Here is a 15,538-nt window from a genome sequence, read left to right on the forward strand (position 1 = left end):
TTCAAATTATAAGAGGGGGCGCCAGGCAAGGCTTTTTACGCAGCACGGGGTGAGATGTAAGCCCTGAGACATGGGCGTAAGTCTCATGTATCTTCAATTTTTATAATTTTATTACTAAAAGATCTAAGTAAAAGTTTTCATTAAAATTCTGCAAATAAATCAATAAATCACCAACAATATAAAAGAATTATTATAAATATTATTTGAGAAAGACAACAATATAAAAAATGATAATAGCCTAGATAATCTTTAAATGAAATCTTCATGCACTTCTTCATCAATCTCCAGATCTATTAATCTTTCCCACCCTCAACTAATATTTGCTCTGCCTTTTATTTATATATTCAAAGAAGGAGAAGGATAAAAAGTGCAAGAGCAATGACAAAAAATTGACATAGTGCTATGAAATCTCTATCATGTTAATTTTAGGCATAATCATCTAAAAAAAACTATTTATGGCAATATTATTTTCTACGAGAGTTGTTTTTATTTATTTATATATTTTAGAAAAATCACTACATTATGAAAACATGATAACATAAAGTATAACTATCATTATACCAATAATAAAAATCATAATTTATATATTTTTTTAAAATAATAAAAATCAAATTTAACCCCGCGACGTACTCCTTTACGCCCGGGGCTTACGCCCCAAATTCTAAAGCGTACGCCCTATGGATCTACGCCTCGGGGCATTTTTGGTAAGCCTCACCCTGAGACTCGTCCCGTAAACGCCTCTGAAAATATTGCTTTAAATGTGTACATATGTCATATAGTAATTTGAGGAAATTATATTTAGAACAGATAATTAGAGAGATATAGAGGGAGTAATAAGTTTTGAATCTCAAATTCTTAAAACTTTAAAAATAGTAAGTTGACTGAGTAAAAGTCTAAAGTCAAATTAAAACTTGAAGCTTACAAACTTTGCAATGAGTAGAAGTTGTAATGAATGGCATTATTATTACTATTATTATATATTTAGGAAAATGGTTGTGGCCCCCACATAATTGTGTTGCGAGATTTCTTTTCAGTCACATCCATGTTTGTCGGAAACTGTGTCTAAAGAGAAGAGATTGGAAGAAGAAATCATAATGTCGTATTGCCTTCCTCCATATGGCTTCTTCTTCTTCTTCTTCTTTACCCAACCGTCGCTGTACTTTAACTATTTTCCTTGTCCTTTGTTTCCTTTCAAGTCTCCTCTTTTTCACCAGAAGAACTCTTGAACCTAAAGTCTCTCTTTACACATACAGCCTACTTTCTTCTCAAACCCCTCTACTCCTTTCTCCAAGATCTGATGAAAATGAGACACCCATTGAGGATACCAGAGGACTAGAATCTTCTGAGATACCCATTTTACCAAAATCTGATTTTGATGATAATTTGCTTCAGAAAGTTACACCAAGTTCATCACATACCAAAGGACTAGAGACCACACCTACTTTGTCAAAACCTGATCTTGATGATAGTTTGTATCACAACATAACACCAATTTCATCAGCTCTTGGGGATGATAATTTAGTTGAGAAAAACACAAGACCCATTTTGGTTGACCCTGATTTGAAAGGACAAGGAGAGGTACAAAGTTGTGATCTTTATAAGGGAAATTGGGTGAAAGATGAGGAGGAGAACCATCCAATTTATAAACCAGGTTCTTGCCCTTATGTTGATGAGGCTTTTGATTGCCAGACTAATGGTAGGCCTGACTCTGACTATCTGAAATGGACATGGAAGCCACATGGATGTCATCTTCCAAGGTCAGTCTTCAAATTACTGCTTCTTGTTTGGCTTTATATGCATAAATAAATGATGGTCTGGTTTGCCTTATCTTTAAAGTTAGTTTGTAATTATATATGTCTTTTGTTGAGCTGTCAGCTTCTCTGGACTACATGACTAGGACAGTCAAACAATAAGCAATGCCAATTAACTAATCACTATAGATTTGAGATAATTGTCATTAGAATCAAATGGAGGGTTTCCATGACTGCAACATTTTATCCAAGTAGATTCTTGTTCCATAAATGGTAGTTTTTTCGTGTTTGAAGATGTTGCATTACAATCTTTGCTTTCAGAGTATCTTCCTTAAATGATAGCAACACCGGGATACTGATACTATAGGATTTATAGCACCTTCCCTAAACTTGTTTGCTGTAAATTTTCACATCACACCTGTCTTTGATTCTCCTTAATAGACTGCCCTTAATGTCCTTCAACAGTTATAAATAGAAAGGTCGATAATATATCTCCTTCTGGGATCCTTTGCTTTGCTATAGGGAAACAGTGGACAGGATCTGAGAAAGAGTTACATTCAATTCTTTTTCTTTGGTGATAGACAGTGTTGAGAACTCGATGACATTTTCAGCTTTTTGTGTTTCCATTTCTAATATAGTTAGGGATCATTACCAATTATCACCATTTGTCCTTATTATCGCGCCAGTGCAATAATTGATCGCAGGGTTCCTCCTTTATTTAGTAGCGGGGAGAGAGGTCAATCTGAAGTGATGGATTTTGCTAGGGCTCTTGTCAAGCGGCATAATTGGTTTAATCATGAAAAGCAGCGTTTGGATAGGAAGATTGGACTAATGAAAGATGTGCAGGAAAAAAGTGTATTCTGTTAACCAAGTAATGTCATTCTAGTTTGGACAAAATTTTCTTCAATAGGCCTACTTAAGTTTGGGGCTAGCTGCGTCACTATGTGGAAAGTTACATGAAGTTGAGGTTGTGAGCTATAAAATGTCCAAAGAGGCTTTCAAAGAAATCTTAAGAGTACCTTACAAATTGTTGACAGTTGTAATTTTATCTGCTGCAACTGTGTACAATCCAAGTGCAAAATTGGAGATTCATTTCTCGAGGCTGGGAATAGGAGTTTTAACTCCCAAGCAGAAGCATCGCCATTGATGTCTGTATCTAAAGTTGAGCATGTTAGGGACAAGGTGTTCGGTTTTGGATTTCCAAACTCTTAAATATATTTACTACTGAAAAGTGCTTGACGGAGTGAAGGATTCTTAGATGGAGAGTGAAGAGTAATGTAAGTTCTCGAGAACAAATTCTAATCATCATTTGACAGAATGAATTCTTCCTCCTAAGCTGGACCAAAAGTTTCTGGTTTCCATAAAATAGTATATTCTCTGTCTTATTATGAGGCCTCTTGTCAAAGAAAGATTTGTAATTCTTGAAAAAAGGAGATGGTTGAAGGTCTGTGGTCAAAGGAAGATTTTCAACTCTTGAAGAAAGATGGTTTTGTAGTCCAAGTTTGCAAGTTCTGCTTGTGCTTTTTTGATAAGAAAACCATGAATAGCCTGGCTTTTTCCATCAGTGTTATCAAAACCGAAAAGCGCAAAAAAGCTCTAAGGTCAGCTGGGGCTTTAAGCACAAAGCGCAAATAAAGCGTGGGCTTTAATGAAAAAAGGCGCAATGGTGCAAAAATACAAATCTATATATGTTTAGTCCAAGATTAATAACAATAAGCATGAATAACAAATATATGGACAAAGGAATTGTAAAAACATTACGAGAAAGTGAAATATGAATTATCTATGTCACCCCTTCAAGAGAGGCTCATTGGCAAGGAAAAGTATGTTTTAGAGCCTTGATGATGACACTGAAGCGCACATAAAGCGAAGTGAAGCGCTCAACATGTTTTGAGCGTCGCTTCAGGGCTTAAGCGCGCTTTAAGTGCTCCTTTGACAACACCGTTTTCCATTCTAGTAGAAATCATACTGGAGCCAACTACTATAGGTGGTAATACAAATTGAAGGAGGTTTCAGGAACTAAAGATCACTTGGGTAAATTCCTCCAATAATTTCTAACATCTGCGATTACTTTCATTGGACGATATTAAGATAATAATGTATATGTGCTACCACTATAAATAGATTTCTTTTAAAATTAGTAAAGGGAAAACCTGCTACTATAAATAGATAAACTCTTAAGATAAAGAGTTATTAATAGTTATGGGTTTCGACTGTTAGAGAAAATTGGGAAGTATTGATGAGTATCTACACTCGATATGTAGTTGACTATTTCCCAAGGATGTACTCTTGTCTTTGTGTTGTGTTTCCCTGGCTATAATCCTGTTTGTATAATAAAGTGCTCATCTTCTTTTTGTAAGACTAAATAATATTAATAGTTAAATAATATTAATAGTTAAAAATACTAAGGGTGGAGGTCGACTTAGTAAAAGTTGCATGTGTCAAATGGTGTGCTCTACATTTCAACCTGAACTAAGAGTCAGTGGGCAATTTCTTTTTCCTATGTTCTAGGTGTCTTAATGTTCATCTTCATAAAAAATGTTGTCTAATGTTGATATATTTGTTTTTTGCAACTGGAGAAGGTATGATAGTCTAACTAATCTCTTGTAATGCCGATAGGTTTGACTTGCCATCAACTATTTTACTGATTCATATGATGATAAAACTTATCAAGTGCCGGTCATTTGTTGATTCAGGGGACTACTTATAGAATTTGTATCCTTAAACCAGTTATGTTTTTGTAGGTTTAGTGCATCAGATTTTTTGGTGAGATTGAAAGGAAAGAGGCTGATGCTGGTTGGAGACTCAATGAACCGGAACCAGTTTGAATCTCTCCTTTGCCTTCTTCGTGAAGGCCTCGCTAATAAGAGTAAAATGTACGAGATCCATGGATATAAGATAACAAAAGGAAGAGGCTACTATGTTTTCAAATTTGAGGTGATTTTGCGTATGCATTTATTAAGATTTCATTCTAGCTAAACTGACACCAATTGTGTATATATATGTGTGTGTGTGTGTGTGTGTGTGTGTGTATGTGTATACTTGAGTCAGTTGTTATCTTTGTGGTCGATTATTTGAAGGCAAGAGAATTGAGTGACCGTTCTCTTGTATAGTTCTATAGCTTAACATGATGAAACGGTGCAAAAGCTCTAGCAGTGAGGAATAAAATATTATGTTTTTGCAGGATTATAATTGCACGGTTGAATTCGTGCGCTCACACTTCCTTGTTAGAGAAGGAGTACGTATCAATCCTCAAGGAAGCTCAAATCCAACTCTATCGATAGATCGCATCGACAAAACATCTAAGCGTTGGAAAGGAGCTGACATTCTTATCTTCAATACGGGGCATTGGTGGACTCACGGAAAGACTGCCAGGGGGTGTGTTATTTTTCTCTCACAATATCTCAGTTCTTTTGTTTTTGTACTTTGACTTAATGGAGCTGCAGGGGCGTCTAAAATACGGGCTTTGCTGGTGCAGGAAAAATTATTATAAAGAAGGTGACCATATATACCCTAAATTTGATGCCGTTGAAGCTTATAGGAGAGCATTGAAGACCTGGGCTAAGTGGATTGATGAGAATATGAGTCGTGAAAAGTTGATTATATATCGTGGCTACTCTTCAGCTCACTACAGGTACTTACTGTTTCTTCAACAATAGAAAATTTTGAAACCAAATGCTGAGGCTTGTCCTAGAAAAAGCTTGTATCGTCACATACTCACATCTATAGACTCATCAAGATTGGCTAGACTTTCCGTTTGGTAGTATGATCTAAAGTGGATTGGTTTGCATGCTGTGTAATTTTATATTCATGCCAATCAGGAAATGGTTTTCTACAAATTTGTCAAACATGGTTTAAGTTTACATCTACAGCCAAACTTCTCTATAACAACCTTATTTGTGTAGAGATTTTTTGACTGTTATAGTGACCGGCTGTTATACTCCTATAACAACATTTGACATTTAAATCTTAGTTGGCTGTTATAGACAAAAAAGATGCATAAAATCATACTTTGTATAAGGAAGGGAAATCTGTCATAAATAGTGTATTAAAGTATCAAAATATTTGGTCAAAATCTCTAGACCTATTATTGGTGATCTTAGAGATTCTACTTCTGTATAGATGGTTGATGATTATATTTTCCAAAAAAGAAGATAGTTGTTACAGAGGTGTAATTTTACAAAGAACGTACTGTTATGAAGATGGTTGTTGCTGTTATAGGTAAAAAGTTGTTATAGAGGGGTAAAATATAACAACAAAAATCGGTTCTGAGAAAAACTTGGCTTTGATAGTGAGGTGTTGTTATATAAGGATACTGTTATGTAGAGGTCTGACTGTATCTAAATCTTTGTAAACAGAGGCGGAGATTGGGATTCAGGTGGAAGTTGTCGTAAAGAGACTGAACCTGTTTCGACTGGGGCCATCCTTGGAAACTACCCTTTGAAAATGAAGATAGTGGAGGAGGTGATCAAGGAAATGCAGCGGCCTGTAGTCCTTTTAAACGTAACACAGTCGACAAATTTCCGCAAGGATGGGCACCCATCAGTGTATGGGAAGGTTGCTAATTCTGGTAGAAGGGCGAAGCAAGATTGTAGCCACTGGTGTCTACCCGGAGTCCCCGATGCATGGAATGAGCTAATCTATGCCATTTTGGTCTTGCAACAATGACCTTGTTTCATTCTCTGATAAGTAAGGATTTGACGCCAAAACTCCTCCAAAGGGGACACCGCATAGTGTTCTTTACTCTTGTTTTTTCTTTTCTTTTTCAAACCTGTTTTGAAAGACGTTCTTATTGAGCCGAGCGTCTATCGCAAATCTCTTTACCCCAAAAAGGTAGGGGTAAGGTCTGCGTACACCTGATCCTTCCCATACACCACAAGATTTCACCGGGTTATTGTTGTTCAATAGATGCGCATATAGAAGAGGCTGGTTATACAATATGTGCGCCAAATGTAGCAGTGCCCTGTAAGAGTGTAACATTGTAAAATGAGATGAATATAGTTATGGCCATTTTGAAGTTGGCATCGTTTCAGTTTCTGTACCAAAAATGGGCAGTAATATATTATTCTTATTTCCAGGATCCATTGGTTACGTGATGCAATTTGTGCAATTGTTCATACTCCATGACTCAATTTGGAGACCACATACTTTGGAAGTTAATGTATTTTATCTTTTTTGAACTACGAGTAAAATGCATCCATTTTTATTCATGTAAATAACCTTTGACACTTTGTCATTTTGTCACTTTGTCATTTTCAAGCCCGTGATCGATCAATAGTTATCCTACTATTATACTTTTGATTATTATGCTGCAACTCTGTCTCCATTTTTGACAATATGTACATCCAAGGGTTGAGATTTGAAGGGAAGAGCATTTTTTTTCAATTATTGATTTTGAAAATTAAAAGAGCATGTCGTGAAAAAAGAACTTTGAATAGACTTGTTTTGACTGTCTTTGGAGCACGAATCTACACTTGTCCGACCAAATGCCAAGTTATGATGATGATAAATAAGGTGGTCCTACAACAAGTAACGATAACTTGACCTAATCTCTTAAACACGGTGGTCCCATTAATAAGGATTATTTAGCTTCAAATCTAAGTCGCTTTCTCTTTTAATAAATTACTACCTTTATCGTGATTATTAAAATAGTTCTCTCAAATTATTTATTATTTTAAAATTTTAAGGCACAATTAATTATGTTTTTTCTCTATTTACTCTGAATAGAATTTTGTCACTAATGGAGATGACACAAATAAAATAAAAATATTTAATGAAAAGAGATTATAACTTAGACATAAATAAAGATAAAGTTAATCAAGTGACCCCTCCTAATTAATATTTGAAAAAGTGTAAAAGATAAAATGAGCTAGATTAGAGTAAACCAAGAGTATTCGCCAAAAAATTAAAAAATAGTAATTCTTCATTTAAATAAAAAATTAAATTTCTATTTTATTTTATTTTAAATATGTAAAATTAATTTAATAATTTGAATAAGGGTGTGTAGAACAAAAAAAAAGACAAATAATTTGACACGGAGAAAGTATTTGTTTCCGGTTAATAGTGCTCAACTTTCTTGTCGGTGCATGCCCGTGATTTTCTCCAAAACAATTCTCAACAGACATGTACTTTAACTCACTTGTACATCTCTGCAACACTATGGTACTTGTATGCTTCATCAGTTGTACTTAACGAATATTCTATGAGCTTTGTCACGACACTGGCTCCTTTTACCTCAATCACTCCGCTAAACCCGACAAAACCCTCCCTCTTTCTTTGTGTCCATAAAAATACTTATACATTACTACTATACTAGTCTTGTTTATCTTTAACATTTTCCCACTTTCTCTTTTTGAATAACTTTTATTTTGAGTGAATGGTGATAGAGTGCATGAGTTGAGAATTAGTTGTAAAAAATATGTTGGGTTTTTTGATGAGAAAAGATGTCAGAAAAATACTCAAGAGGAAGGACAGTGATGCTGGGGAAAAAGGTACTTCAAATTTCAAGATTTATGTACCCAACATTACATTTTGTTTTCCTTTCTTGGTACCAGTTTGCTCAAAGGTCTGTTTTTTATTTCTTTTTAGTGTTTTTGGTTAAATATTACTAGTAGTAGATAACTATTTTAATATTTTGAGTTGAATTATGGTGATTCTTTTTTGAGATTTATGTTGTTAGAATTTGTGGAAACTTTTCTGGTTCTTTATTTTTCCTGTGTTTACAAATGTAGTGACATTCTGATATTGAGGGATTTGGTTCTCTTTGATTGGTATTTTTGCAATTGAGGAAGCTTTAGTAATAGTATGGGGACACTATAATTGGATGTCTCTATTGATTCTAGTTGTTGCAAGTCTTGCCATTTCTGTGATTCAAAATTGGGGCTTAAGCAACTGTGCTTTTCATAAAAAAGGGACTTTTGTATATAATTGGAGTAGCAAATGAACCTGAAGAGCGACAATTTTATGGTGGTTTTAGTAAACCTTGTTGCTATTTTCTACTTAATTAAGAGTCAATAGGTAACAAAGACTCAAAGGGTGCATGTGATGATGCAAATTTCTTTTGAATCTCCATTGCTCTTTTGGTGGGGTTACTTGTGGTTCTATAGATGGACCAGAGTTTCAGATGGTGCTACAATTGGAGGCGAAGTTCAAAACATTAATTGCCATGAATCATGATCTATGTTTGCCGGTAATATAACAACACGTACAAGCTTCGGCTGTTGATGAATGACATGCAAATGATTCATTAAAATCGATTGTTCATAAGAATCTGGAATTAAAGAAATTCATTTTAATAGTTCTGGTGCTTGTTTTGTTTGAGGTGTGGTCTATTTACCATTCTGAAGGCACTTCATACTGCTGAATAAAGGGGAATGGTAGGTGGCAGCGTCATAATGGCAAATCTTGAAGCAATGTGATGGCCTCCTGAAGAAAGAAAAGTTACTGGCTATTCAGATGTTCTTATGTTACCCCAGATAGTTAAAATGTACTTACCTGCATGAGAAAAAGCAAATTAACTGTGATGTAATGCGTGAATTTGCATTTATAGTATGAATATCTTATATCCCCTTGATGAAGAGTGAATTTCTTTTTGTGTTGCCTTATCAAAATATCTTTTTGTCATTTTCTTGTGTTGCTTATATTCATTGTTGTTTGTTGTTTTCTTGTGTTTCTCTTACCTAAATTAAACGCTCTTTTTCCCAACTGTGTTTTTCATGCTCTTCTTCTAAAGATGCAATTAAGTAGTACTAGTCTCTTGTTACTGTGAATTCAGTTTTGTATTTATCTTGCTTTATAGAAAAACTTTGCTATACTTAAGCTCTCTGTGCTCTACAGTATCATCACCATTTTAGCGTAAATTTATGTAAACTTAGAAAGGCATTTGGACTTATATTTGTCCTATGCTACTTGATTCTATTCTTCAGTTTAAACATCTTTTTTCCAATAAGTAATTCAGTTCGAACTTTGAAGCATAGACCAATGAAGTGCCTAAGGTGGTCTCTCATTTAATAGAAACTGAGCATTTATTGATCAGCAAAATGAGGACCATCTGTCAGAAATTTAACAGAAATATATCATATTCTCCCAGTTCGCTGTGGGTTTTTGCTTAAATGGAACAAGTAGTAAAAATGACAATATTTCATAACCTCAGGTTTGCTCCTGTAAAGTCACTGTATTCACAAATTCTTCCATTGAGCTAACTGTTCTAATATTTATGGATGGTTTTCCTCTGCACTTAAAGTGCTATACCTTTATGAAATACAGAAGCTCATTCTACAAGACATTTGATATTGATGGTCTAGTCCATTGTTTGTTCCTTTTTATTGATGCAGGAAGAGCATTGGAGGAGGTACGAGCCTCCTTGTTTAGCAGGTTACGAGCACTTGGAGGTGGAAAGCGTCAACAAACTACCTTATGGGGGCCCACTGTTGCTCTGACATTCAATTTTTTTGTTTCTGTTAGTATTATATTGATGAACAAATTGGTCAGTCTACTAAACCTTACTCTAGATGGAAGTAGATATTAGTATTACATATTTCAGTAACGTTTTCTTTTCTGCTTTCCCTTCCAGGTTCTTGTTACAGTTGGATTTAATTATCCAATTTTCCTCTCTTTCCTACATTATATCTGTAGCTGGTTGATAATGGCTATTCTTAATGCTCTCTCCATCCTTTCCTTGTCTACACCATCAAAATCAACAAAATTTTCATCGTTGTTATCTCTTGGTATAGTCATGTCACTTTCTACTGGGCTTGCAAATGTGAGCTTGAAGTATAATAGGTGAGACCTATGGGACCTACTCTGTCGCCTCTTAATCTTTTCTCCTCTGAAATCTGAAGAGGTCCTCATTGTCGATAGTTAACCAGTGCAATATATTTCCAGTGTAGGATTTTACCAAATGGCAAAGATTGCAGTAACACCAGCTATCGTTTTAGCTGAATTTGTTCTCTTTCGGAAGAAAATTTCTTTCCTGAAGGTAATTGCTTCTTACTGTTAATATACAATTTATGCTGGTAGCCTAGTTGAGAGCTAGGTTTAGTTGGTTTATGCATTGTTTTTCTTTCCATATGCCATTAATATTCTTGGAATAAATTCCTGCCTATAGGGTTCACAGAGTCCATAATAAACCTTCACTCACATTCCCACATATGTTCGTTTATTCATAGAGATGGGATTCTATGTCTAACAATTTGAGATAACAAATCTAGCTTCTTCATTCTCATTTAAACTTCCTGTGGTGTTTCTTAAAAGCTGGTGTTACGACGATGATCACACCATCTTACCAATTTCCCACATGTTCATTTTTAAGGGAGATAGCTTTTGATTTTTGTCTTTTGGTCCTTTGTCACCTCCCAATAGAACTCAATATTCCTTAATAAATTATCAGGATTCTGAAAGCAGCTCTTTTTTTATCGGTATAAAGCAGCCACTGATTTTCAGGTAAAAGGTAACTCAAGATTCTTATATGGCGCTTGTATTTAGATCCTCCTGCCACTCAATAAAGTGGCAGTTTTTCTGTATTCAACCAAGAAAAACCCCTTCACCTGGATTCAAATCCTAATACCATTATTAAATAATAATAATAATAATAATAATAATAATAATAATAATAATAAAAAAAAAAAATAACTTCGGCATTATATAATAATTATCAACATCTCAGCTCAGGTACCATCTATCAACGTTCTTCTACTATGTTAGTAAACAAATTCGTCCATTTTTCTGTCTGTTTGCTGTATGGTCCTTCAGTACCACAAATTAATCAGAAAAAGTACAATCGTCACTCCTCCTTTAGCATATTGATCTTTTGGCTGTGTTGGTATGCGTGAGTAAGATTTCATTTAAATGCTTAGACTGTTATATTTAGAATAGACTAGTATCTGGACACGTGCGTTGCACGTGTATCCCGTGACAATCAATATAAACTTTTTAAAATGATATAAATATAATAGTAAAATATATATATATATATATATATATATATATATATATATATATATATATGAGTTACAAAATATAGTTGAAAGGAAAGAAAATACAAGCGCAACATCATAACATGTAATCCTATATATCAACATGGTAACTAAACTTAAAATTACTGGATAGGTCAACAATTATACTTTTAAACTGTTGTTGCAATTACATTTTGACTCTGACTCTTTCTGCAGAGTTTGTTCAGCACAAGAATAAAATATAAATCAAGCATCCTCAACTCAAATTAACTGAAATACTTATATTTCCTCGGTGTATGAATAACTTTTGTTGATACAGTCTTTTGAGATAAAGGCATATTCACGTAAAAATAAATATGACATTTCTCACTTCATAGCTAAAGGGTTGACTATCATATTTCGAATCCAATACTCCCTTTGGTACATAAAGAATATGTTTGTAATACTGTATTCGAATTATAACTTTAGAAAGTTAGAAGATAGGTAGATTGAATCAATAGAATGAGAAGGGAAAAACCTGCCAAACTCAAAAATTGTTGTAGGTAAATATTGATTTACTTAATTAAATATTATTTTTTCAAGAACTAATTAATTTCTCATACAACCTGGAGAACCAATAAATTCAAAGCACTCTACTCTTTTTCGTTTGTTTAATTTTAGTATCAAAATGAATATGTATTTCTTAAAGCACTTAGTGAAACTGTTGAACCATGAGCCTTGGAAAACAAAAGCAAAGCCTTTGTCCCTGTTTATATAAGAAAGAAGAAATTGTAATATTCCTACATATTCAATTCAATAAAACCAAAGCCAAATCAAATAACCAAAAAAGAAATTCATTTACATAAAATAAATAAAAATATCATTTTGCTTTTTTTAGGGGCCATTGATCATTACCCTGTGTCAAGAACCTGTATGCATCAAATTATCTGACTTCTAAAGGAATTAATACATAAAATACTCAAATTTTACCAGAATTAATTTAATTGTACCCTTTAGGTAATTTCATTTGTTATTTTCTCTCAACTTGCACAGTTCAAAGTATTACTCCCTCCGGATCAAAAAAAGAGTCCATTATGATGATGAGATAGGCTGCTAGGCGAGACTTGTTTTTGATGTTTTATTTTCATCAAAGAAAAGATAGGCAAAAGAAACCACCAGAAAAGCTTCTAATCTATCACAAGCTGAGACAGAGATTTGTGTGTCAAAGCCTATATATGTGCTTAAACTGGTAGTTTACCCTACTTTCAGAAGACCGAACTCTATTTGCCATTTAATATAGGTAAGCCTTTTATGATAACTCTATTTACCGTGGTATGTTTCAGGTGGTTGCACTCACAGTTGTATCTGTAGGTGTTGCTGTTGCTACGGTGACAGATTTGCAGTTTCACTTCTTTGGTGCTTGCATTGCAGTAGCATGGATAGTGCCAAGTGCAGTTAATAAAATACTATGGTCCAATCTCCAGCAGCAAGAGAATTGGACTGCCCTCGCGTATGCTCCTAAACTATTTGCTTCTTTTATCGTTTTTAATTTTTAATCAGTTCATCTGTCGCACCTTACCTCAAATTTGCAATTCTGGTCACAGGCTAATGTGGAAGACCACACCAATTACATTGTTCTTTCTGGTGATGATGATGCCATCACTTGATCCTCCAGGTGTCCTTTCATTTAATTGGAACTTTTACAACTCAACAATCATTGGTGCCTCGGCTGTTCTTGGCTTCTTGCTTCAGTGGTCAGGCGCTCTAGCACTTGGGTATGTGCTTTGGGGCATTTACAAGCTTCTGCTTTCACTTGGTGTCCTCAGTTCTGAGTTCTCTAACCTTCTGAACTTGTCTTTCTTTTTTTGTCTGAAGACTTGGGGTTTTGATTTTTACTTATCAAAAGAAGCAAATAAACAAAAGAAGCCAAATTAATTACTCCCTCTGCCCAATTTATGTGATGGTGTTTGACTGGGCACGGAGGCATATTAAAGTAAATTTATTGGTACTAAATATAAAAGGGTATCATTTTTTTGGGGACTGACTAAACAGGAAAGATGTCACATAAATTTGGGCCGGAGCAGTTCTGGCTTAAAATTTGCTGCAAGTAGTAACTGAAGTCGTGTTGACTGTGAGAGCCATCTTACAAGTGGATAGACCTACTAGATAAATATTGTGTTATTAGTATTATGTCTTTGTGCTTGGCTTGCCCTTACAATATGACTTTCTTTCAGATCTTAAAGAAGTTAAATTCATCTCTTGAAATGCATTGCCTAGTCCTTATTATGCTTCTAATTATGTGGCTTCTTTTCTCTTTGTTTTCCAATAGGGAAACATCTGCAACAACCCATGTGGTACTTGGACAGTTTAAAACCTGTGTCATTCTTCTTGGGGGTTTTCTTCTCTTCGGTTCAAATCCGGGTCCAACTAGCATACTGGGAGCCACTACAGCTCTTGTTGGAATGTCTTTCTACACTTACCTTAACTTGCATTCACAGCAGCAGCCATCTAAAACATCCTCCAGACAAACTCCATTCTCTTTATCCAAATCAAAGCTAGGCAAAGAAAATGCAGATGGCCGGGATGGAAGTCGTGCTGATGAATCTGTGTAAGTGAACTCTGGACCAACAGAGTAAGTGTTGTGAATGGAGAGCAATTCACTAACCACGGCATTATTTGTCTGAAGTTGTATTTTTTGGTAACAAAATGATAGCTAACATGAGCATTTTATGTATCACCTGTGGTTCAAACATTATGAAAAGTTGTATATTCAAATTATTTGTTTTGCAAAAAGCAAAACAATGGCTTAGTACTTTTGCGATGCATAATGTTTGTCAAGGGGACTGGATTCATCTTAAACAGAACTGGACCAGCTCTTTTGGAACTGCACAATGTCAACAATACAGAATTGGGTCATAAGAATTGAGTCGGAAGAACTCTCTAATAGTATAAAGGAACTCATTTACTTCCATAAAAGAAAACATGATAAGAAATGCCCCTATTACGCTTTCTTCACTGCTATATCATCATGGAAACTACTAAAAAAATGTCTAAGGAAATGATAAAGATGGAAAGTACTATTTGTAGGAATTATTCTCAAGTGTCAGGTCTAACATATTCGTCTTTTGTACTTTCAACTATATTATGGAGTCAAATCTCAATGACATAATACCTTAATTTTGTCTATCCTTTAAGCGTTTCATTTTGGAAAAATTCATGTACTAATACACAGAGAAACACCAAAAAAGGCTATGTTAGTTACGGCGAAGCAATGAGTATCATTCGCCAGGACGTTTGTGATGGACCTGTCAAGTTTTAGGCCAATCGGAGTTAGTCGATCAATTACAAAAAATATGTGTACTAATACGCACTGAAAACTCCAATAACCATGAATTCGTATTTCAACACTTTGAAATGTCAAAAAAAGCGATATTAGTCACCACGAAACAATGAGTATCAAAATCCCAAGCCGATTGTGACAAATTGGTCAAATTTAAATCCAATCGTAGCTCGTCACCACGAAAACACCTTTAGTTGCGACTGTGGTCGCAACAAATAAGAAATAAGTCTGTATGTTTTGTAACACTCGTAGCGACAAAAGTTGAACAAGTACTAAATCAGTCGCCATCAAATCATTTTAGTAGCGACTAAAGTCGCCAAGAATAATCAACTAAGTCCCTACCAAAAGTATTTTACCAATAACTTTTCGGGCAACTAGACAAATATAAAAGAAAGTTTCCACCAATAATTCCCCACAAAAGTGTTTAAAAGGGAGCCGCCACTAAAACAATAAGTGTTCGTGGCGACTTAAGTAGTCATAAACACTTTTAGTACCGATTTTAGTCACCAAAAAGA

General features: G+C 34.7%; 2 protein-coding genes across 2 annotated transcripts; both read left to right on the plus strand.

Annotated features, from left to right (window-relative positions):
• Positions 1–799: 799 nt before the first annotated feature.
• On the plus strand, positions 800–6,833 carry LOC132602790 (protein trichome birefringence-like 5). The gene is made up of 5 exons (XM_060315561.1): positions 800–1,757; positions 4,496–4,688; positions 4,936–5,129; positions 5,230–5,385; positions 6,110–6,833. The coding sequence occupies exons 1-5, from the start codon at positions 1,117–1,119 to the stop codon at positions 6,417–6,419; spliced, it is 1,494 nt and encodes a 497-aa protein (XP_060171544.1). The 5' UTR covers positions 800–1,116; the 3' UTR covers positions 6,420–6,833.
• Positions 6,834–7,835: 1,002 nt separating this feature from the next.
• LOC132602791 (nucleotide-sugar uncharacterized transporter 1-like) lies at positions 7,836–14,567 on the plus strand. The gene is made up of 7 exons (XM_060315562.1): positions 7,836–8,242; positions 10,085–10,236; positions 10,324–10,532; positions 10,635–10,728; positions 13,027–13,193; positions 13,288–13,458; positions 14,013–14,567. The coding sequence occupies exons 1-7, from the start codon at positions 8,170–8,172 to the stop codon at positions 14,293–14,295; spliced, it is 1,149 nt and encodes a 382-aa protein (XP_060171545.1). The 5' UTR covers positions 7,836–8,169; the 3' UTR covers positions 14,296–14,567.
• The last annotated feature ends 971 nt before the right edge of the window (positions 14,568–15,538 follow it).

Source organism: Lycium barbarum, chromosome 7 (assembly GCF_019175385.1).
Source record: "Lycium barbarum isolate Lr01 chromosome 7, ASM1917538v2, whole genome shotgun sequence".
NCBI classification, from domain to species: Eukaryota; Viridiplantae; Streptophyta; class Magnoliopsida; order Solanales; family Solanaceae; genus Lycium; species Lycium barbarum.

Coding starts and splice junctions, on each gene's coding strand:
- LOC132602790 (XM_060315561.1), top strand. CDS start 1,117: ATGGCTTCTTCTTCTTCTTCTTCTTTACCCAACCGTCGCTGTACTTTA. Junction 4,689..4,935: donor ACTATGTTTTCAAATTTGAG/GTGATTTTGCGT, acceptor ATGTTTTTGCAG/GATTATAATTGCACGGTTGA. Junction 5,130..5,229: donor CACGGAAAGACTGCCAGGGG/GTGTGTTATTTT, acceptor TTGCTGGTGCAG/GAAAAATTATTATAAAGAAG.
- LOC132602791 (XM_060315562.1), top strand. CDS start 8,170: ATGTTGGGTTTTTTGATGAGAAAAGATGTCAGAAAAATACTCAAGAGG. Junction 8,243..10,084: donor CAGTGATGCTGGGGAAAAAG/GTACTTCAAATT, acceptor TTATTGATGCAG/GAAGAGCATTGGAGGAGGTA. Junction 10,533..10,634: donor GTGAGCTTGAAGTATAATAG/GTGAGACCTATG, acceptor ATATATTTCCAG/TGTAGGATTTTACCAAATGG.